This window comes from Cimex lectularius, unplaced genomic scaffold (assembly GCF_000648675.2).
Source record: "Cimex lectularius strain Harlan isolate CLEC.00 unplaced genomic scaffold, Clec_2.1 scaffold13, whole genome shotgun sequence".
NCBI classification, from domain to species: domain Eukaryota; kingdom Metazoa; phylum Arthropoda; class Insecta; order Hemiptera; family Cimicidae; genus Cimex; species Cimex lectularius.
Genome location: NW_019392649.1, coordinates 596,977 through 620,186, shown reverse-complemented (window position 1 = coordinate 620,186; position 23,210 = coordinate 596,977). Strand labels below are relative to the sequence as shown.

Sequence of the window (23,210 nt, the reverse complement as noted above, 5' to 3'; positions counted from 1 at the left end):
AACAAAAAAGATTTAAAAAATATTTAAAAACATATGTTTATTTATCTCAATTAGGAAGAGAGAGCAATTCTTCTTTCACATATCACACTTATGACCTGGTAACAAAATAAATGACATGAATTGGCTTGAAACAGTATTGAAATGATCCTTACGTGGGTTTGAATTTGTGATTCGCTTGGCTTGAGAATAACTGATCCCCAAAATTCCATTTTTATTTTTCGATTCACCGTTCATTTCGTTCAAAAAGAAATTCTTCACTCGCTCTCCGTAGTTTTTCAATTCCAAATATGCTGGAATTTCTTTAAAATTGAATTGACTATCTTTCGTACCTTGATGAGAGTGTATATTTGGCAAGCCTATAATTTGATTCGAGTATTTAAATAAAACAATACATATTTTTCTTTCAGAAAAAAATCTTACTACGATAATTTATTGTGTCCATTGCAATTTGTATTAGATTGTTTTTCTGGCCGTTTGGCTGTGGCTTGTAATTGGAAAACAGTTTTGGCCCATTGTCGATATTCATTATTCTATTCAAAAATTAATTTAAGAAACCATACATATAAATTTAATAATCTATAAAAAAAAGAACTAGTAAGATAGCAGTTATTTATGTCAGTATTATACAAGAGTCATTTTGGACCTTGAAACATCTGAAAAAAAGCCTGTAAGGCTTTGAAATACATTAAATGTGAATTTGTATGAACCTGGGTGTTTTCATTAATTAAAACTTCACACTCAGTATGTCTGCAGAATAACCAAGATAATAATAAAAAAAAGCTTGGATGGCAATAGGATAAATTAGATTACGAGTGAATGTTTGGAGAGAGCTTTATAGCACTCAGAAGAGATATAGCTAACCTAAGATAGAAGGTTTGGATGTTAGGGCGTGAAATGACCTTAGCCGTTAAAACGCCCTTAAAAATTAATAATAATAATAATAATTATTATTATATAAATATTAGTTTTAAAGATATGGCACAACAAGTCTATTACAAAGTTCTCACTAAAAATATTAATATAAGCTTTTGATAATTTTGTATCGAAAAATCTTGGATATAAAACAACAACACCATGAAACTTCACCTCAGCAATCGCCTTCTAATTACTCAAAAGTGAGTTGGGCCACCCTACCGATGATGCATTTTCCAATTGAAATGTTATGTTACTTTGGGTTCATTCATCATGGTCGCAGCTGGTGAATATCTTGTAATGCAGAAATTAGTGCAATTTCTTGAATTTGTTCATTTTTATTTACCAAAATCAATAAGATACAATTATATACATATGTTTATAATTAATATGGAAAGTAAAATACCTACTCCATTATACGGCTTGGTAATAAACCGTCTCCTGGGGTTGAGCAAATTATAGAGGTAAAAAAAGAAAAAGAAAAGATACATATAAAATGAGTTAGAAAAAGAAAAATAACCTTAAAGGGATCAAACGCATAAATGAATCTAGGTACTGTGGGATTGAAGAGACCAAGAAAACTTAACTAATAAAGTGGCAACAATGTATTATAAAATTGAGGAACTCTAATAGATAAGAAGCAGAAAGCCACTGTACCAAAAAAGAAAAGGTGCCAGAGGTGTCAGAGTACCTAGAACAGAGACCCAAAATGAAACATGTCTTCTACATCCTCAGAACCGTATACAACACATCATCCATCTACTGTGTGATTCATATAAACAAACTCCCCATAAATTAAAAATCCAATTTAACTGGGAAAAACAATAAATTTGAATGGTCAGCTAGAAGGCTACACATATTAGAGCAAGGGTTTAGATGAGGGTAGAGAGAAAAATCGGTAGAAGCAGCATGAGACTCAAACTCTTCTCGGCTAGCTGAACTTACTTTTGCCACTGAAGTATATAATTGGTCGTTCCAGAAAGATATTTAGAGTTGAATTATCAAATGGAGAATTATATTTCTGAGAGAGATCTGCCCAACTTTTAGGCCAAAATGTATTATTGTTTATAATTTTCGGAATAACCTGGGAGTATGAGCTGAACAATTAATTCTACTGTTGAAAAGAAATTTCTGAAAAAGCTGACCTTGGTAAAATCTTAAATTAAATGCTTTATTTAAAATAAAATCATGAAATTCATTCTGTAACATCTGTTTAATAACTGGAAACTATTTAACATATGTATATAATAAAAATAGTTTACATTTTGGCAATTAACTATATTTTAAGCTTTACACTACATTAAAAACTTTATCTGACTTGGCTGAACACCCTCGCCTGCCTACGCTGGCTAGTTTTGTTAGAACAGGCAGACCTAGATGACCACGGGCTCTCAAGATAGGCACATCACCTTGCAGGCCTAACCACAATGTTTCACATAATCTCATGTTTTATTTGATTAGTTTTAATTCTACTCAGCTGGCTTAAGACCATACTTGAAATACCATAAAGGTTCTTGTTTTAAACTTTATGTGAGCTATACAATTTGAATGTAAAGATACAACGTACTTTCGCAAATAAAAGAAGAAAAAATACAAATTACAGTAAATACTTAATAGAGAAAATGACAATAATAAATGCATCATCCAGTCATACCTAAATAATTCTATTTAAGTCAAACATAAAATCTGCTTCCTACCTTAAGAACAGAGAATCTTGTAAATTGTTTGTGCTGTGTATGATGTAGGGTAATTTTATCGAGTTTACAACATAACTGGGTCAAACTATTCACACCATTTGTTATTGATTAAATGTGTTGTAACATGTTAATTTTTTTCTTTCTACTACGGACTGACTAGATGAGAATATTTGAACAATATAAAAAATTGGTAGGTCCTGGACATTTGAGCAGGTCTGGAGGATAAGTGCACTTTTATCAGACTCGAGTGATGTATGCAAATCACCTACACTGTTAAAATATATTAGATTATATATACTCAAACAGGCTGTAGTGCCATTCAGTATAAATAGTAAATAGTAGGGGTGTCCAACTGCAGACCATTGTGATATCTTTCTTTGGAGGTCCGAAGTAGTTGTACTATATGCTTCAAGTTCCTTTAATCAGTTCTGTAAGGATAAAAATGACGATAGTTTGTTAAAAAAAAAATCTTTCTTTACAGTTGAATAATACAAGTTTTGGGGTACACTAAGAAAATGGGGTTTCATTGATGCACTAAATATTGCAACTATTTTTTGGGCTTTATCTATTTATTTCCGTCTTTTATCAATTTAAGATAATAATATGTATATAATTTATTTGTATTTGAAATTAACGTATAAAGCCAAAGCTTTCATCAGCTGGTACCATTTGGGCATTACCAAACTTGGAGCAACTTTCAAAGAAAGCAGAGGACCCTTTTCCAATGCAAAAAAGAAGACATCTTAATAGATTTCTATAAGAAAAGATCGTCGATCCCCAATAAATAGGTAAATGTCGGTTTTTAGAGAGTGGTTTTGACTCGATAAATTCGTCATACCACCTGCATGATACCCACGGCGTTAACAAGAGGCGAAAGCGAATAAGATCGCTACGTGTTTTATTCAAGGTGCACGTCCTCCCATTGTCCTACAACCGGGTCGGAACGTGTCTCAGGAACAGAACCGATCGGTATTCACTTTTACCCATTTCCAAAAGGCCCCCCCCTGGAATGAATCGACGACTCAAACCAACATAGTTTACGATTTCGTTTGTTTTATCAGGCTATTCGGGTGATAAATATAATGTAAAAGCTGTTAAGTGTAGTCCAACTTACAAATTGATGAAATGTGGTTTATTCACTACGATTTTATAAAACAAACTCCGGTGATAATCAAGCTAGGAGACGTAGGGTGTATCACATTATACTTTATTGCTGGTGTTCTTGAAAATTTGAATTTTTTTTTCTTTTTATAAAGGTGTTTTATTTAATATAATTTTAAACATAAACCAAAAACTTTTAAATTTGTGAAGGCTTAACCTTTGAAAGCATATCACAAAAACTGTTTATGCAGTCTGTACATGAGAAAAACAACTATGGATATCAAATTTTCGTCAAATTTATCATAGATACAATCAATACGCAAAATAACGCGAGAAACTCCAATTTTGCTTACTAAAAAGTATGAGAAAATGAAAGCAAATTTTGGCTTGTTTGCTAGTATGTTTCTAATTCAGTCTGAAGAATAAAGAATGTGCAAACGTTAGATTAGATTGGATTATATAGGAGCCGGCTTCTTTACGATCTATGCAACGCGACCAGTATTGGTCTATTGTGCATCTACTTTATTTTTTAAACCTAGAGCACCTCGTTAAGCTTAAGGCTTTTTACCAGAAGCCAAAGCTTTTTCAAGGGCTTCTGTGTGTATCATTCAGGTCATGGCTTTTTATCTCCCAGTAATCTCACAGGCCTTTGCACCAACAGAGGATGTGCACCGCTGTTTCTTCTTTTTCTTGGCAATATCTGCACGGGATGTTTCTGCCAGTCCGGGTTTAGACATTTGCCTCCAGAATCTGCAGTGTCCGGTTAGCAGTACAACTATTATTCTAGTCCTAGCACGCCCTAGTTTTAGTAGTTCTGCCGTCAGTTTCTGAGATGATCCTTTGATAAACTTTTTCGCATGCCTCTGCCCCGGGCTACATTCCCATTGAACGGGGGACTTAATAATCCTTTGTTTAATGGATCCGCGTTTTTGGCAGTTTGGTAAGCCAGAGCAAACGTTATATAGACCACGAAAGTTTTCTGCAGGATTGTCATGTTAAAACGGTTTTTGACGCTTTTTGTTTTTTAAAAGTATTATGTGATTTATCCATTCTTGTTATTTTTTAAAAAGTAGGTGGTTTGAATGCAGTGTTTTGTCTTTTATTGGACGTCTTAGGGTCTGCTTGCTCTTCGTGATTCTTGGATTTGATCTATGTCGTTCACTGGTTCCTATTAAGGCCGAAGACCAAATTAAGTATAACTTACAAGTACTCAAGAAAGTTACTTATCTTTTTTTCAAAATCATCAGTTTTAAAAATTGTTGTCCATCAAATGGTTAACCCGAAGTATCCGGAATGAACATCAAATAGACCATTGTCAGCATAACTATTCAGTTAAAACTGTTATCACGAAATATAACAATAAAAGAAAATGTTTATTCTTTTAAATAATTCGTTTATATCAACTGTAAAAATAAGTATTCTTCTTATTTTTTATTTATTTTCATCTTAAACCGTACAATCAATGGACATATAGTCAAATCAGCATTAATTTATGTTGATTAGATTTTTTTCTTCCTTGTTGCTTATTTTCTCTAGTTCCTTTAAAAATCCCTTTCTACGACAATTAATGGGTTAATGCCAGTTTTTGGAAATTTTAATCGACTTGATACGCGATCCTTTAAAAATAAATCATGATCAGAATTTTCTTTTGGCTACAAATGTGCACGATTTGCAAATTGTATGATGTTTCATCGATTAGAAACTTCCGAAAATTTAAGAATTATTTTTATGTCTATGTCATTCCTACAATCATAACGAAATGGTCTAAAAAATTTTGATCAAAATCAGGCTAGTAGATTTCGAGATTACCTTTTACACACAAACCAACTTTCTCTCTTTATTATATTAGTATAGATAAAAGCCATTGACATTAAGATTGGATGAAAACAAAATTTTTCTTCCCCTTAAAGAAAAAAATAAAGGGTCAAAATACAGCGTTTAAGTCTTCTTCGTTAGCATCGTTGCATAATTGTAGAAATCAATTTTTATTCGTTATTTGAAAAGGGAACCAAGTTGAAAAACGATATTGTCAACGTTATGCCTTCCATGGCATAAACTGCATGAACCGGAATTACATCAAACCTCGATATATTAACAAGTCTGGTTCTAGTAAAAACAATACGAAAAATTCGTGATATAAACACACAAATGTTTGGTTCAACATCCAAATGTATGTTTCTAGTTTTGTTGGGTAGAAGGGACTTAAAGAACAGAAAGGACTTGATCAAATCCTCTTTGTACATTTTTAATAACCGAATCCCGCTCGTGACGTTGAGTTTTTTTATTTCAACCAATACCTTACATAAAGTTTAATTAATTGGAAGAAGTTATTTGGTCAATCGGGCCACGAACTCAAATGGATTCTTAATAACGTCAAAGTAGGCCAAAACAGCTTCGCTATCAAGTTACACAACTTAGCTGGAGAGATGAGTAAAATCGAAAAAATGTAAAAAAAAACAATGGGATGCACAGGAGACGACTTTGGGCGAAGACTGGAGAGGGATGTGGGTCAAGCGAAGGACGGGGAGAAGCCGAAGAGACCGTTAGTGACTTAGCGTCAGTGCCATGTGGCTACTCTTGGTGTTGGCAACGTTCGCTTCGGCGACTCCCGCCCTCGGCGATTCGTTCATCTCCGACGTCGGCAAAGCGTTGAAGAGGATCTCTTCTTCAAAAAATCCATATTCGCTCGTCCCGGGGATCAGGTTCGATCCCCGTCCGAAGGGCCGTTCCAGGCAAAGGCGGCACTTCACCATCCTCGATTCCGCGGAAGAAGTCTTCACGAACCACGACCTCGTCTGGGAAGTCGCTCCGGGCTTGGAGATCAGGATCTACGAGGCGGACGATGGACGTTTCCTCATCAACGCCGGACCGAGCAAAAAAAATGATGGTAAAAGGATCAAACTTTTGTGTCTTTAAGGATAACATGCACACATCCACGTAAATATTTGATGTTAAGCAAATAAATAATAAGTTACACGTTAAATTTGGCTTAATTATTTTGTTCATTATGTAAGTCACTTCACGTAGTTTTACCGGTGAAGTTCGTACATCCGATGCCGAGTCCTTGCAACAATGTTTTTAGTATGTTTCCATATTAGCTTTTGGTTCAGGTGTAGCCGTAGATGTCGCACCAATATTGTAAATGTTGGTTCTCCCTGAAACAAAATTGCTTCATTTGAAAGAGGCGACGGTAAATGAACACTATTTTAGTGTTCCCTGACGCCGTCCGCGAATTCCTACAGCACGGAATGGGCTTCTTCACTGGTATCTTATTTTGACAATATGGCGACATCATCAGCAAAGTGGACTGGTTTTAAAAGCGTACTTGTTGATTTAAGGGATTAAAATTTTAATGGCATATTCTTTCTGACAATGATTTGACATTCATTTTGGACAATTTTACACAAGGTTCAGCCATTTGGAGTGTCCTACAGTTTGAAAACTGTCTTTCAATCTACCTACTGATTTTGAAAAATACGAGTAACTTTCTTGTGAGTACTTGTAAGTTATACTTAATTTTATCTTCGGCCCTAATACGAATCAATGATGGACGTATATCAAATCCAAGGATCAAGAAGAACAGGCAGACCCTAAGACGTCTAATAATTTCTCTCAAACCAGCCACTTTTTAAAAATAATAACAAGAACGAATATATCAAATTATACTATATAGAACATAAACAACATTAAAAAAATGTTTTAACATGAAATTTCTGCAGAAAACTTTGGTCGTACATTTGAAATTTGCTCATTTCTTATTCTTCAGGCTGAATTAGAAAAATACTAAAAAAAAACTGAAGGCACACTGTTCTTTCATTTTCTCAGATTTTAGTATGCAAAGTTGGACAGTTTTTTCTGTTATTCGGTGTAGTGTTTGTATTTATGATAAATTTGACGAGAATTTGGTATCTGGAATTATTATTCTCATGTACAGACTGTATAAACAGTTTTTCTAGTATGATTTCAAAAGTTAAGCCTTCATAAATTTAAAATTTTCGAGGACAGCCGTAAAGTATAATATCATGCTAACATATCATCATCATAATAACATGCTTCGCCTCGAGTTGCCTTATTCTTTATTTATTTATTTACGGTTTCTCAATTACTAATTTATACAATAAAAGTACTGAAGTTATGACTGTACATAAGTTTAGAAATATTTATAATAATACAAAAACAATAAAACAATTTAGAATGAATTGAAATCATTTGAAATATGTATTAACACTATAATTATCAATTATTAATTACAATCAAAGTCAATATTAATTATAGTAATGATAAAATATTTAATTTTTTAATAATAAAATTTGCTTCAATTTGCTCAAACTGACAATAAATATATCTATATTTTCGAACGAATTTAACAAATTTGTTGTTCTGGGTATACAACTGAATTTGGCATAATTAGTTCCATGTAAATCTATGGAGAATGTTATTTGACTTCTGGAATGATAAGATGGAACATGAAAGTTTATTCGGTTAAGCAGTAATGGGCAGTCAGTTAAGGAATGTAATAATTTATATAATAATCTACAATCACAGGGGCTTCGGTGGCCGCAACGATTTAGGGGTTGATACGGCGCTCATCACTGTAAGGTAAAGGTCCCGGGTTCGAATCCAGCGGCCCTGCATTCGAACCCGACATACTTACAAATGGGATTTTGTGCAATGGAAAAAATATAAAAAAATACAATCAAAGAAATTCTTTTTGTACAGTCGTCTATTTCAGATATGATATTAACGATGAGTATGGCGAATCTCTGTATTCTCAAATTGTTCATGGAGTTGATCATGGAAATTTTTAGTATGACGTGTAATAAATCCTAAAGTTTTATTTGCTTTAGCAATAGTTTTATTCATGTGTGTGTGAAAGTTTATCTGACTATCGATAATGATGTCAAAATCTTTAACTATTTCCCGTCTAATTAGGAGCGAGTCTGATATAGCGTAGTTAAATTTGATGGGTTATTTTTTTAATTTAAAGTCATAACTGAACATTTGACAGAATTTAAAAGAATATAACTAGTTGACCACGAATTATTAAGTTTTAATAAGGCATGTTGAAGTTGTAAGCAGTCAGAAGCAGAATTAATTTTTAAGATTATTTTTAAATCATCTGCAAAAAGTAAAAACTCGTAAAACCAACACCGTAATAATATAAAATATGAACGGGTTCTTTTCAGTTTTTTCGGTTAGCAACAGAAGAGGTCATATCAACCCTCGGGGTGCTGTTTTTTTTTTTTTTTTTGGCCTTATGATCTATGCATATTAACCATGGTGACGAATTCTTGTATATGTGTTCATATTTGGAGGGGGGGTTATCGTGAAAAAAGGGCCAGAGGCGACGGTGGGAATCGAACCCTCGACCGCGGCGTCTATGAGCCGAGAGTCTCTGACGCTAACCACTCGGCCGGTTTTTTTTTTTGGAGGAGGAAAAAAAAAACATTGTAAGTATGTCGCTGGATTCGAACCCCGGACCTTTACCTTACAGTGATGAGCGCCGTGTCAACGCCTAAACCGTTGCGGCCACCGACGCCCCTTAATGGGTTCTTTTGTGTATCCTTATGTTACTTTATGTAATCAATTATACTTTGTTGTTTGTCGTCTTTAGGATAGCAAAAATATGACGAGGATTTAACATCTGCAAATGTTTTTCTAATGTGGGAAAATAATAGATGTGATATTATCAAGGGCAATCCTTCACACATTTAAACCGTTCAAAACTTGTCAAATAGAGTAAAATAACTAGATGCATCTAACTCAAGACTCGTTCACGCATAGTTAACCCTTTTGGTTTTTTTTTTATCCCAGTAGCCTTTGGAAAGAAGCGCCGGAAAAATTAAGATTTCACGCTCGGACACATTGACACCTAGTGACAACCGACTCCGGTCTCAATTCAAAGTGACGGTAAATTATAATAAACGTATTTATTATTATACACAAATGATTTATCGGTAAGAATCGGATAAAATGATAACTCGGAAAAACGAATTCGTGCATGGCACAAATATGACGGTATGAACGGAGTCGTGATGACTTACTTTCTCACGCGCTGTAATTTTTACCTTTCGTTTCGAATAAGAACGGGAGTGCAATTGAATCTTTAATTCCTTCATTCGACATTTTTCCTCAAAATGACAATTTATAAATGATGGCCTTAAATTCCAATTTCACGCCTTACCTTCATCGCTGCGAGCTGACGGTATAGTGACAACACTAGACTATTACAAAAACTCGACTGCCTTTTATTCAAGACAGTAATTCAAAATGAACTTATTTAATCTATATTGCTATAAATATTATAGGCATTATTAATTGGACAAGAAAAAAAAAACAATTCGAACATACCATTTCCGCAGGAAATTATGCTAAAGGGAAGTACTCCACTCCATAACGAATTGACAAAATACAAATAGGCTTAGTTTTTGCGAAAAAGTGCAAATTTAATAAATTAAACAGTAAATGAAATAATCACTGGTAGACTTACAATATACATTAAATTGGTAAATCGAAAAAATATACATAGAGCGGACAGAGCAGAATACATTCAAGGATCAAATGATTAACAATTTCTGTGTCTCTCATATTGATAGGTAGGGTGAGATAGATAGATAGGTAGGCAGGTAGAGAAAGAGAGAGAAAAAGAGAGAGAGAGAGTGAGAGAGAGGGAGTGAGATAAATAGAAAGGTAGATAGGTAGAGAAAGAAAAAGAGAGAGAGTGAGATAAATAGAAAGGTAGATAGGTAGAGAAAGAGAAGAGAGAGAGAGAGAGAGAGAGAGAGATAAATAGAAAGGTAGATAGGTAGAGAAAGAGAGAGAGTGAGGGAGAGAGAGAGAGAGAGAGAGAGCGAGGGAGGGAGTGAGATAGATAGACAGTAACAGCAGTGCAGTAGGTAGGTAGGTAGAAAAAGAGAAAGAAAGAGAGAGTGAGAGCGAGAGTAAGAAAGAGAGGGCGAAATGAAGAGTGAATGAAATAGAAAAGGTAGAATACAGAGAATAGAAGGAGGCATACAGATAGAGAGAGGATGAAAATAATCAAAACGAGTATGAAATAGAAAGGGTGGGTCACAGAGAAAAGAAAAAGATATATAATGAGCAAGATAAATAAAAACGGAGAGATTATGAAAGAAAAAGGGAGGAACCGAGAAAAGGAAGAGAAAGATACTGATTAAGAGAGAGAAGAGGAACAAAGATATTGAAATAGAAAATATCATCACTTCTTTCTTGATCTGTGATTGCAAGACTTGAATTTTATTATTGTTGTGACAAAGGTCGATGTTAGGTCGGACGAAAAGAAGTGGTGTGAAACATCCTAATAACCCTAAATTGGAATAGAAACAGAGATATTGAAAGAAAGGGTGGTACACAGAGAAAAGGAGTAGAGTTATACAGACTAAGAGAGAGAAGAAAACCGAGGCAATTGAAATAGAAAAGTTGAAATACAGAGAGGAGAGAGAGAGAGAAAGAGAAAGAGAGAGAGAGAGAGTGAGAGAGAGAGAGAGGAAAGAGAGAGAGAATAAAAAATAATAGCACAATTTGGACCGGTTTAGCAACACGGACCAAATTGTACCATTGTTTTTAACATCACTTGACTACTTAAGATTCGAAAAAACCACATTCACTACAGAGAAATAAGGAATGAGATCCCTAAATAATTTTTACTGAACTGAAAGAATTGCGCTACTTATTAGTGTTGTTCGAGAAAAACTCGAAGAATAAAATAAAGGTAGATTCTTGTTTGTTGTTCTCGTTGTTTCTTTTCAAACTGAATGTTTGTAAAGGTCAAACTTTAAATTAATTAAGTCAAAACTTGAGCAAGACTCGTAACATTTTGAAGAGGAGTCAACGATTGTACTTGTGAACGGTTAGTCTTCCTTCTCGACCTGCATAGGGGTCAGCTCGGAAGACTTTTCTCTTTGCAATTTCACTTTTCCTCTATCTTTTAAGTGCCGATTGTGCTAACACCTTTGAAAACGATAACTGCGCTTTTTCTTCTAAGTTTCAATTTCAAGATGCAGTACTCGTTTATAACCGAGAACATTGTCGAACATTACTCAAATTTAGAAAATTTAAGTTAAATCAGAAAACACTACCATCTCTCCGTCTTTAATTCCGTGGAATCGAGACGCACCAAATCGTGGGCGCAATCATGGGCGTTGGGTAGAAATCATAATCAGTCAAAAAAAAATTTTCTCAAGCAGTTCCGTCGATTTCTTCGACCTTTTGTCGCCTGACGTTCAAATACTGTGCTACAAGGCCGAACTCGATCAACATTGGAAAGGCGTTCACTTAGTATTTCGGTGGTTCAAAATGTGCTTTCTTTACCCTTGAACCTCAGGCAGTATGTCCGATGTCCTAGTTAGAGAGGATGTACACACGTTCGTTCCCGTTCCCTTACTCCTTTGGAGCGTTTGATTCCTTTTTTAATCGAGGGTAAAGGAAAAACAATAGCCCAAATTAATTCCAGAATAATCAATCGTTATAATCAGAACATCATCGAGGTCGATATATTATTATTAAAATTAAAGAGAGGAATTTACTTGGCTTTGCTGGTAAAAAGCTTATTTGTTCGATAGATTTTTTTTTCACTCGGTAGCTTCTGACTTATTAGATTCTACCTCTATAGCTTCTGTATCAAGTAAACATGATAAATCCGCCATTCTAATGTTGAAAATCGAAATTATTTGAAGGAATGTCGTCTTAAGTTTGTGAACACATTTAAATTGTCCGTGTCCTCCGTCGGTTTTTCTTCTGAACCCGAAGAAAGGATAATGAAAGGGGTAGGAACGTGGAAATGACACCATGCGCTAAATGGTAGCCATCACCGTGACAATTCGTGCATTAGCGGACGTGCTATTCCGACTACTGTGGGTGCGTAATTTCAAGTGTGAAAATGCGGATCTGTTACTCCTGGTTTGGTTCACTTGTAGGGACGTTTAGAGAGGGTTAAATTGATCTCGTCGATTTTCATAATTGTCCTATTATGGAAATTAAACGAAATTGACAAGGCTCAACGAGGGGAAAGTGGCACGACAAAAAAGAAGATAATTTTACGATGTGTGCCAAATATTTCATTTCCTAGTACTGAATGTGAAAAACAACAGAACATTAAACCGAAAGGCTGTACTCAAATCAAACTATGCGAGTGTAATTTACTTTTCCCACCTAAAAACCATTCCTCTTTACGCATTTTATGCTTCGGATAAACTATATTTTTTATGAGTTATATACGCAACTAAAAAGAAATATATATCTGGAAGAAACTACTTATCCATAAATGTATATTAGTTTATAAGAAATACCCCTTATTTATCTATCTTACTTCCTTTCTTTTTAAAATTTCACCGTTTCTATCTGCCAATTTGCCTCATTCTTTCTAATCTCTCTCCTTCTTTATCTCTCTTTTTCTCTCTCTGTCGCTGTCTGTCTGTCTCTCTCTCTCTTTCTCTCCTTTTCACTATGAAAACTGTCTGTGGGTCCTGTCACTATGAGACACACAGATTCTTTTTCTTCTATTGTTCTTCGTTTCTAATTAATATTTTTTACTCCGTTTCTATTAGACAGTTTTTTATCTGTTTCATTTTTCTTACTCACTTTATTTCTCTCTCTCTCTCTCTCTCTCTCTCTCTCTCTCTCTCTCACTCTCACTCTCTCTCTCTCTATCTCTATCTCTATCTCTCTATCTATCTATCGATCTTTCCTTTTCACTATGAGACTCTATCTTTTTCTTCTATCGTACTTCGTTTCTTGTAAATATTTTTTGCACCGTTTCTATCAGGCAGGTTTTATGTTTCATTTTTCTTACGCATTCTATTTCTCTCTCACTCACTCTCTCTCTCTCTCTCTCTCTCTCTCTTTCTCTTTCTCTCTCCTTCTCTACCTACCTGCCTACCTATCTATCTCACCCTACCTATCAATATGAGAGACACAGAAATTGTTAATCATTTGCTCCTGGAATGGGTTTTAATTTTTCTGCACTGTCCACTCATGTATTTTCTTTCGATTTACCAACTTAATGTAGATTCTAAGTCTACTAGAGATTATTATATTTATTGTTTAATTTATTAAATTTGTATATTTTTTCGGAAAAAAATTGGGCTTATTTGTTCTCTCCCTCTCTCTATCTCTCTCTCTCTCACTCTCTCTCTCTCTCTCTCAATCTCTCTATCTGTCTTACACTTTATCTTCTTTTTAATTATCTAACTAATTATTCCTTCTTTTCTGACTCCTTTTTTCATATTTCCACTCATTCTTTCATTTTTTGCACTATCTCTAAATCACTCGCTGTACCTTTCTTTCTTTTCATACTCTCTCTTTCTCCTTTTAATTCTCTAAGTATTTATCTCTCTCTCTCTCTCTCTCTGTCTGTCTCTATCTCTTTCTCTCTGTCTCTCTTTCTCTCTCTCTCTCTCTCTCACTCTCTCTCTCTCTCTCTCTCACTCTCTCTCTCTCAATCTCTCAATCTCTCTCTCTCTCTGTCTATCTGTCTGTCTGTCTGTATCTCTCTCTCTTTTTCTCTCGACCTATCTATCTATCTAATCTATCTATCTGTCCATCTACCTACCTGTCTCTTTCTTTCTCTTTCCCTATCTACCTAGCTATCTATTTGTCTACCCATATCTATTAATAACTGTCTTATCTATCTATCAGAGAGAGAAAGAGAGAGAGAGAGGAGAAAGAGAAAGAGAAAGCGAAAGAGAGAGAGAGAGAGAGTGAGAGTGAGAGAGAGAAAGAGAGAGAGAGAGAGAGAGAGAGACTAATTATATAAATCTCTATCTTTTTCTATGTACTTATAAATCTACTTATAAATTTGCCCTCTCTATACTTAAATAAAATCCAAGAAATACTAATTACACTGTCGTATCTTATGATCACTGTGCAACATGCGAACAAGAATGCGAATTACAATTTTCGAAACGCTTGGGTGCATTCCATGACGTAGTGGTCAACACGAGTACCTGAGGGTTTGATCAATTTATTTGAAAATATTTGTGGAAAAATTGTCCTGATATAAATTTAATTGTAGATGCTGCTGTAGCTTCACAAGCAATTTCGTTGATTATGAGAAAAAGAGGCAAAAAGAAATACAAAATTTCTTGACAAAAAATTGTATTGGAAAATCAAAGAATTTCATCCATCTGGAAACAGCTGTGTGTGAAAATCTAAAAAATATTTTATAAAAAAACACTAACAAGCTGTTTTGACCACCAAAATATTCCAATAAACATTTCAAAGAAAACCAACTTTCCGATCTTTAATGCATGTTTTCACGAAACCGTTACCCGGAAAATTTTCGATTAAAATATATTCAAGCTTGTTATAAGGAATGTATCAGAAAAAACGTTCCATGTTAAATATTATAATAGGCGGTAGCAAGTTTGGCTAACGGCATACACGTTTTCGCAAGGATCCGCACGTCTGTGTTAACTTTCAACACGCGCAGTTCCCGTTTAAGGTTTTAAAGGCTGAGGGCTTTACACAAAAAAGATGAAAACTGCAATGGTTTAGTTTACAATAACGTTGTATTTTACAAAGTAAATCTTCAATAGGACGCTCCATTTATTCTTCAGACCGCCACCACACAACCTGTCGTAATGATTGTGTTGTGCTTTTTTACAAGACCGCAGCCCATTATTTTCAAATGTATTTCAAACAATTCAGGCCCTCTTAGAACCATATCTGTCATTACGGTATTTAGTAAGCCAATTATCCAACAAGCACAATGCCTTAATGTTAATCTATTGTGACGCCAAAGCAAAAAGATTTTTTTTTTGAGAAGTAATGTTATACATATTAACTGCCTTTATTAGACCAACCTACTCGAAAACTGGATTATCAGGACCATGCTTAAGAAGCAACGGATAATTTTTTAAATGTAAACTGTAACAAGGATAATCCCTTTTAATCTCGTCATCCTCGACCACCCACGTTTTTTCCTCCCTGACAGGAGAAAGTAATGTAATGCTGTCTGACCGCGGGCGGACTTGTAAAATTGCAGGAGCCTAGTTCAAATTAATAGACACATCGATAACAAACACGATGATTAATGATCGTCATCATATTGTTCTTGTTCATTTGTTCCTAAGCGAACAATTTTCACAGACCTGACACTGTGGTTATGATAGTGTCGCTTGTTCGTGATGAATTTCCAAGTGAAAGGTGGGACTGAAGTGTATGTTGACTTTAACAATTAACGAATAGTATTTTTTTAACCGACTTTCTAACGTCATATATAGAGATTTTTATTTAGGAAATTTTAACCCATTCGTCCTCGCTTGACGACATTCATCTAAACAATCTAGAATGCAAAATAATTTCAACAAACCTCTATCAAAACAAACGGCCTTCAAGATATTGCTTTCTCCTCTTTCGAAGACAAAGTAAGAAGGCCGGTGTATCTGATTGTTTCCTAGAAAGTGACTTCTAAAATTTGCACTTTTTGCACGTCTACAACCAACTAGTCATTAAAAGTCAATAATGGTCAGCAAATTGTTAATATTATAAAAATGCAACAATCATTTTCAATAAATTTATCTTTGCTATGTCTTAAGAAAGAAATTTGCATGGATCATGCTCTGCTTTGTGAATATATTTCATGACTAAATTCGTCCAAAGAGATGAATGAAAGAGAGAAAGGAATACATATTTATTCTTTTTATTGGCGAATTGATTAAGCTTTCTATTAAAATGTAGATTAAGGCAAAGGGTCAGTATAGCCTAATAGAGAAGTTCAATAATAAATGTTTTTTTTCTAATTATTTTATTTAACTCTTGTGTACATACACATTATGTTTTGCTAATAAATACTGATATACAGCACACTCACAAAGTGTGATTAACATGGCATTTGAGGGTGGGTCCTGCCCTATGGCAGTCCACACAATAATTCACTGGAGTATAATAATTTGAGATAAATAAATATCACATTAATAAATAAATTAACCCACTTTTTTGTTTTTATCTATAAAAATATAACGTCAGGCGCACGTTTACACTAACACTTATTTACACACTTACAATCTGTACTCTGTATGATGCTTTCTTTTTAGCCGTCTTTGTTGGCGGGGTGGAGGCATATTCGCTGGAATTTGTGCAATTGCCGGATTCGGGTGGGAGTCAGCTTTGGCAAGCAGCATCGGGTATCTCTTCTTTAGTTCGTCTTCTACCGATGTCAAAGATATTTCATGGTGAAGCTGTTCTTCCTTACGAACCAGGGCGCGTTTGTTATTATCCGTAATACACGGTTCTGTAGCGTTTGTATCCTTTTTATTAGCGAGGCGGATCCAGAATAGCAAATGGGTGAGCCATAAAACCATATTGGTTTTATTAGGCTTAGATAAAGGAGTCGCTTAAGTGGAATTTGTACAGAATTGCTAGAGAGAATTGGTTTGATATTGGGAATACGCAAACGAATTCTCGTTACACATGAGGATATGTGATTATTCCAGGTGAGATGCGAGTCTAAGTGCAGCCCTAAGTATTTATATGAGTCCGCTTGAGGTACATTAGTTCCACCGAGTAATATATGTGAAGGCCTTGAGGTCTTTTTATAAGTGAAGTTAATGAGTTTGGACTTAGTTGAAATCAGTTTAACTTTCCACTTAGATGCCCAATCATCAATTTTTTGGCAGTAATTCTGCATCTTCGTTTCTACATCACTGAGCGTGATTCTTTGGGACAGCACTGCTTTGTCATCGGCAAATTGGGCTATTTCGATGTTGCTATCTGCTGGAATGTCGTGCTCGTACAGAATGTAAAGGAGGGGTCCCAGAACACTTCCTTGAGAAACACCCGCTGAGATGCTGTGTACTTCCGAGTTCGCTCCTTTATAGCTGACAAAAAAATTTCTGTCGGTCACATAAGACTTCACCAGCCGGTAGTATGTATCAGGTAGTAACTTTTTAATCTTATATAGCAGGCCCTCGTGCCACACGCGATCGAAGGCCTTTTCGGTATCTATAAATAAACCTAGACAATACTTTTTTCCTCATAAGTTTGTAGTATTTTATACACTACTCTGTGGAGTTGCCACGGACAAGAATGAGATGCTCTGAATCCAAATTGTGTGTTCGGTATTACAGACTTAAATAACTCAGAAGCTTTGGAAATATTAGTCGCTCGAGGATCTTCGATTGTGTAGACAACAAACTTATTGGCCGATAACTGGTCGGTTTATCCCATTCTTTTTTGGCTTTATGTATAGGTACCACTTTAGCAATTTTCCATTTTTTTTAAAGTATGCCGTTCGAAGGATGCCATTGTATATTTGTGTTAATAGTACGAGACATTTTCTAGGCATATGTATCAATAGTGGCCTTACGATCATGTCCATACCTGGTGCTTTTTTTGTTTTAATTTTCTTTTTTCTGAACATAAACTACAATTTTTGAATTACACGGTGAACCTGAGATGGAGTGAAGAAATCATAAAAAGGTGACAATTGCAAGGGAGTGTGAAGAGATTCCTGTACCATTTCCGTTGTTTGTGGATTGTCAATGACATTTGGCTGAAACTATAATAAATCGTTAAAAAAATAGAAGTCAATAAAAAGATGACTTGTTGCTAGCTACAAAACTGGTTTCGTCCTTTTAGTTTTATAACAACATATTACAAATATAACAAAAAAATCTTACCTGAATATACCAGTATTTACTTTATTTTCATGTAGTCATAACGAGTTCAAAGAAAATATCTGTTTACTGATTCAACATATTTTTAGCATTAGTAACAATTTTTTTGTGGTGATAGTCTGACCACAAGACCTAGCTATAAGAGGTTAGTCATGATGTATAAATATAGATAGATAGATGCAGATAAATTGACAGATAGATATAGATAAAAAGAAAGATGTAGAGTTAAATATATACAGTTATATTGATAGGTAGATATAAATGTATAGATCAAAAGAAATAGAGATGAGAGAAAGAGTGAGGGAGAGCGAGAGAGAGAGAGAAGAATAGATAGATAGAGATGGGGAGATAGATAGATGTACAGAGATTGAGAGAGAAAGGGAGTGAGAGAATCCAAAAGTACTAGAAAAAAAGGGAGTCAGAAAGTTAGAGGACTAGAGAGACACACACGTTAGAAGGAGAATAAAAAGTCACAGAGATGAGAGAAAAGAAGAAAAGGAAAGGGAGCAAGACACATTTGAAACATAGGAAAATAAAAAAGTGACAGAGAGAGGAACGAAAGGGAGAGAGAGAGGAGAGAGAGTGAGAAGGATAGGTATATAAAGATTTGGAAATAGAATACAGAGATTGAGAGAGAAAGGGAGTGAGAGAATCCAAAAGTACTAGAAAAAAAATGGAGTCAGAAAGTTAGAAGTTTAGTGAGAGACACACACTTGTTACAAGGGGAATAAAAAGTGACAGAGAGATGAGAGAAAAGAAGAGAAGGAAAGGGAGGGAAACACATTCGAAACCTAGGAGAATAAGAAAGTGACAGAAAGTGGAAAGAAGGGGAGAGAGAGTAAAAAGAGAGATTAATAAAGTACGAGAGAGAGGGAGAGAGAGACTTTACACAGGAAAATAAGAAAGTGATAGAGGGAGAGGGAAGGAAGGAGGGAGAGAAAGAGAGAGAGAGAGAGAGAGAAAACAAAAAGAGAGAAAGAGAGAGTGAGAGAGTGAAAGACAACAAAAACTGTGAAAATGGATTATTTTTGGGTGTGTCTGTCTGCCTGTATGAGCTGTAACACGTGTGCTGCTGGCCATAACTTAAATCTTGCCTTAAATAAGACAAAAAAACTGCTATTTTTCCTCTAATCGCGATAGGCATAAGACAACGTGAGTGAAAGGAACTGTATAACTTTTTCTCTATTTTTGAAAGGAATTTCATACTATTTTTTTATTGTCAAAGCGTACCCTTTCTGCAAATACCACTTTTCAATCTTTTCCAGCGACCCAGAATCGTCTGTTCGTGTTTCAAACGTATTAACGTCTTACTTTCATGTTCAGAAAGTTAAAAAGCGCAGTAAAGAGGAAAAAATTGTTGCAGTTAAACGAACTTTAACAGGGAAATAAATTTTCTTAACTTAACTTTTAACTAAACTGTTAACTTGTACAAACTTTTCCTTACGTGCCTGCCACAACCCTTACAACAATTAAATACAGTTACATAAATAATGACGAAAAATCTAAATCAAAGTTTGTATTTTGTAACGAAAATATGGATATGTTTCTACAAAATTCTGCTTTGGGAGAAAAGCTATTATATCTGCTTTCCTTGTTCAATATATTGTTTCTTTCTTCTTTACGAAGTTATATTCAACCTTCAATCGGAGATTTTAAAGTTTCAAAGCAGAGACCTTTTTCGGTTCAACTAAATGAAGCATTTATAGCCAGGTTCAACAGCAAGAAGAAACTGGGATTTCATTCAAACAGGCTGACTCTCTAGTTCAATCCGCTTATCTATTATTCATCGTGAGTCTTTAAAGTCCTTTAATAGAGGAAAAAAAGACAGAAACATTAGTAGAACAATTTCATGAAAGTTCCATTAAGATGAGAGTTTTTTTTTGTTTAATTTAAATAAGTTTCATTTTATTATGTCAATAGAAACTGATTTCTTGATGTTAAAAACGGATCTTTCTAGGATTTAAATATTTCCTTTTCAAATCAGCTTAAACATAACTTTCTCTAACAATTAGTACCAAATTTGTGTAATGATCACTTGGGTTTCTATCTTCTATCAGGATTTTTTTAAACTGAATTATAGTTTGTTATAAATTTAATATAAGTTTGTGCAGGGAAGTATGTAATAAGAGTTATTATGAAATTTTGTTTTAGGGGCAAGCAGGACTTTCGGGGTGATGAGGAGGATGAAAATGGCCCTGCTGCCGATCATGTTCAAACTGGGCGTGATCACGACACTCCTGATGATGTTGACTGTATTCGCTTTAAAAGGGTTGACCATAGGGGTGAGCATAACGTTTAATCCCATCCTTGGCAAGTTTTAAAAAATTTCCTTTTTTGTTTAGGTGATCCTTCTCATATTCACGACGGCAGGGTTTCTCAGCAAGTTCAAAGTTGCACACCAGGACCCGTGGGGCTTCCAGAAAGACGTCCATCTCCATGTCCACGGAGGTCAGCACAGCCCACACTACGAACACCCCTGGGACCGAGATGGTTATATGAATTATAATTACAACAGGCCGATACCTGAACAGTCACACCGATCCCCATGGGACCCGTATATATCTTAAATCATTACAAGTTACTAATTCCTCATTTATCAACTCGGATTGACTTTTTTTAACTGTCCACACTGGTTCCTAGAGATCTCGTTTATCTAATCTCATATTTTAAACCAGACCAAATTCCTTTCGTTTTGGCAATGCAACTGGAACTCATTCGGTATTCGAGACGAAGCTGAGACTTTGAAAGTTAACCCATAATTCCAAATTGAACGTAAATAAATAGAAATCCTCGTTGTTGTTTAAGAATAACAAATACGGTGGGCCCGTTCGTACAGGTGGTGCCGTTGAGTTTAGAATGTGACCTAGAAAACGTGGGAGGAATTAAAAAAATTACACTTCCTCCTTTTTGTTCCCAGCTCAGCTCATGCTAATCTTTACCGCGTATGTCGAATGATATCGGCGACCTAATTTCATGAAGTTTTTACGCAAAAAAAAAGTGCTCTTTTTTTTCAATTATGATTTTATTACTATCGAAAAAACATTATCGTGTTTTCAATGATTATTCATTAAAATATTGACATTTTCAACAAAATCGCAACGCTAAATCATCTAGCTAGCATAAACCTTGGTTTAATATGATGAAATAAACTTCTTACATCATACAAAGTGAAAAATATACAAATTCAAACAAAGTGCAAAAAATGACGTCTTGACCGATTATATAATAAAAGACCAAAAAATCACTGTTTTTATCTTTAATGTTTGATTAATGTCAAACAAAAAGTAAAATATTAAAAAGTTCTCCATTTTGTTCAGGACTACTTCCAAACGGAGGTTAAAGTTGTATAAGAGAAACTCGTCATTACTGATAAAAAAATGTTTTGCCAATAATTTATTTACGTATTTTTTTGTCGAATTGGCATAGAAAATGAAAAACACTTCCTATAATCGGCGAATAAATTCCAAGGAGTAAATGGCGTGTGACTGGGCGATTTCGACAAACTAAAGAAAAAAATGACGTTATTACTACATTCACCTATTTTTCCAGAAACGTTTCACGATGATTTCAACCAGCAGCAAGAGATTGTTTCCACAATTATGTTTTTGTGATTACTGATCATTTCCAATGTTTTCAGTGTTTAGTTTTCCAGGTAGATTGGAGCATTTTATTGTTCAAACTTTCATCTCTCATAACCACCAATACTCAATAAGCTCATTTATTTTAACTTTATTTCCTGAGCAGTTTCCTGTACGGTTGTTGGTAGACTGGTACCAATCAGCTAATATGCTAGACGAGAAGCTTTAATTAGATAGTTATAGTGACTATAGTGGTTTAGTTTATTTATTTATGTAGAGTTTAAGTAACCAGTATTACTCATAACAAAAATCGAGAATTTGTAATCCTTACCATCTCAATTTCATTTAACAGGGCATTCCATTTGCTTTATTTGTTTTGTTTTTTCCTAGTCGTATTATGCTAGGTCATTTTGTACATATATGTGATTGTTTTTAATATTTTAGTATGTCTAAATTTATTTATGTAATTTATTTATTTATATACCTTGATTGTTATTGCGTGTTAAATAAATAACAATAAATAAATAACTAAACAGTTTTATTTTTCATTCCTGTTTTATTTAAATTATTGTAAAAATCTCTTTGATTTTATAAATTTACAATATTTATATTTTTTCAAAATTGGTACATAGAAATTCTATCCATTTGCTAATAATAGGAGACGCTTAATAAATTTACAATATTTCTTTTTTATTTATTAAAAAATATATTTTTTGCATAGAAATTAGGGGTTTTGCCAATTGTGGATAAGTAAGAGATGTTTTAAATGAAACAAATAATGTTTTTCAATAAAGCAAGCTAATATTTGAAAGATAAAAAAAAGTATAAGGTCAAATGCAAAATTTTGTTTCAGGCAATGTATAAGAAGACACTGAAAGTAAATTTAATAAGTTGGGTTAATAGGCTAAATGAAAGGCAAAAACTGCTTCACACTCACATATTTGCTTTGTTTCATGGAAAAACAAAGTAGTAGTAGATATGTAACTTAACCCTACTTAACCTAACCCAACCGATGCATACTCCCTGTTAACATGAAAATGGAATAAAATAAATTTGTGTATCCAACCTCAAAACACATACACAAACTCCTGTTTTTCTAAAGTCACAATAAAACATTGAACAAAACAATTTGTAGTTTGACTACCACCAATCTCTGGTATTATTCTCACTTGTATTAGTCTGCCAGGTGCATTCAGCATCTCACCATCTTAACTATTTGAACTTTGTCTCCCAGAATCTGGGTCAATAGTGTCTTTAAAAAAGGCATGACTGTCTAAATAGCACCAAGG

General features: G+C 34.4%; 2 protein-coding genes across 5 annotated transcripts; one reads left to right on the top strand and one right to left on the bottom strand.

Moving 5' to 3' along the window:
* Nucleotides 1-17: 17 nt before the first annotated feature.
* LOC106664455 lies at nt 18-2,746 on the bottom strand. Of its 4 annotated transcripts, none has more exons than XR_001340178.2 (4): nt 2,610-2,746; nt 421-530; nt 153-356; nt 18-95 (listed from the first exon to the last, which is right to left on the bottom strand). XR_001340178.2 is itself a non-coding variant. In XM_014390156.2 (4 exons), exons 1-4 carry the CDS (start codon nt 2,356-2,358, stop codon nt 76-78), a joined length of 462 nt encoding a protein of 153 aa, XP_014245642.1. In that variant the 5' UTR covers nt 2,359-2,393; the 3' UTR covers nt 18-75. The 4 variants fall into 4 exon arrangements, 1 of the variants encoding a protein (XP_014245642.1); XR_001340179.1 differs by lacking the exon at nt 2,610-2,746 and adding an exon at nt 1,858-2,057; XR_001340180.1 differs by lacking the exon at nt 2,610-2,746 and adding an exon at nt 1,087-1,248.
* A 3,529-nt stretch (nt 2,747-6,275) lies between these two features.
* Nucleotides 6,276-22,382, top strand: LOC106664418. The gene is made up of 3 exons (XM_014390121.1): nt 6,276-6,597; nt 20,495-20,625; nt 20,686-22,382. The coding sequence occupies exons 1-3, from the start codon at nt 6,276-6,278 to the stop codon at nt 20,908-20,910; spliced, it is 678 nt and encodes a 225-aa protein (XP_014245607.1). The 3' UTR covers nt 20,911-22,382.
* Nucleotides 22,383-23,210: the final 828 nt, after the last annotated feature.

Coding starts and splice junctions, on each gene's coding strand:
- LOC106664455 (XM_014390156.2), bottom strand. CDS start 2,358: ATGAGATTATGTGAAACATTGTGGTTAGGCCTGCAAGGTGATGTGCCT. Junction 357..420: donor GGACACAATAAATTATCGTA/GTAAGATTTTTT, acceptor ATCAAATTATAG/GCTTGCCAAATATACACTCT. Junction 96..152: donor AATCACAAATTCAAACCCAC/GTAAGGATCATT, acceptor TTTTGTTACCAG/GTCATAAGTGTGATATGTGA.
- LOC106664418 (XM_014390121.1), top strand. CDS start 6,276: ATGTGGCTACTCTTGGTGTTGGCAACGTTCGCTTCGGCGACTCCCGCC. Junction 6,598..20,494: donor ACCGAGCAAAAAAAATGATG/GTAAAAGGATCA, acceptor ATTTTGTTTTAG/GGGCAAGCAGGACTTTCGGG. Junction 20,626..20,685: donor TAAAAGGGTTGACCATAGGG/GTGAGCATAACG, acceptor TTTTTTGTTTAG/GTGATCCTTCTCATATTCAC.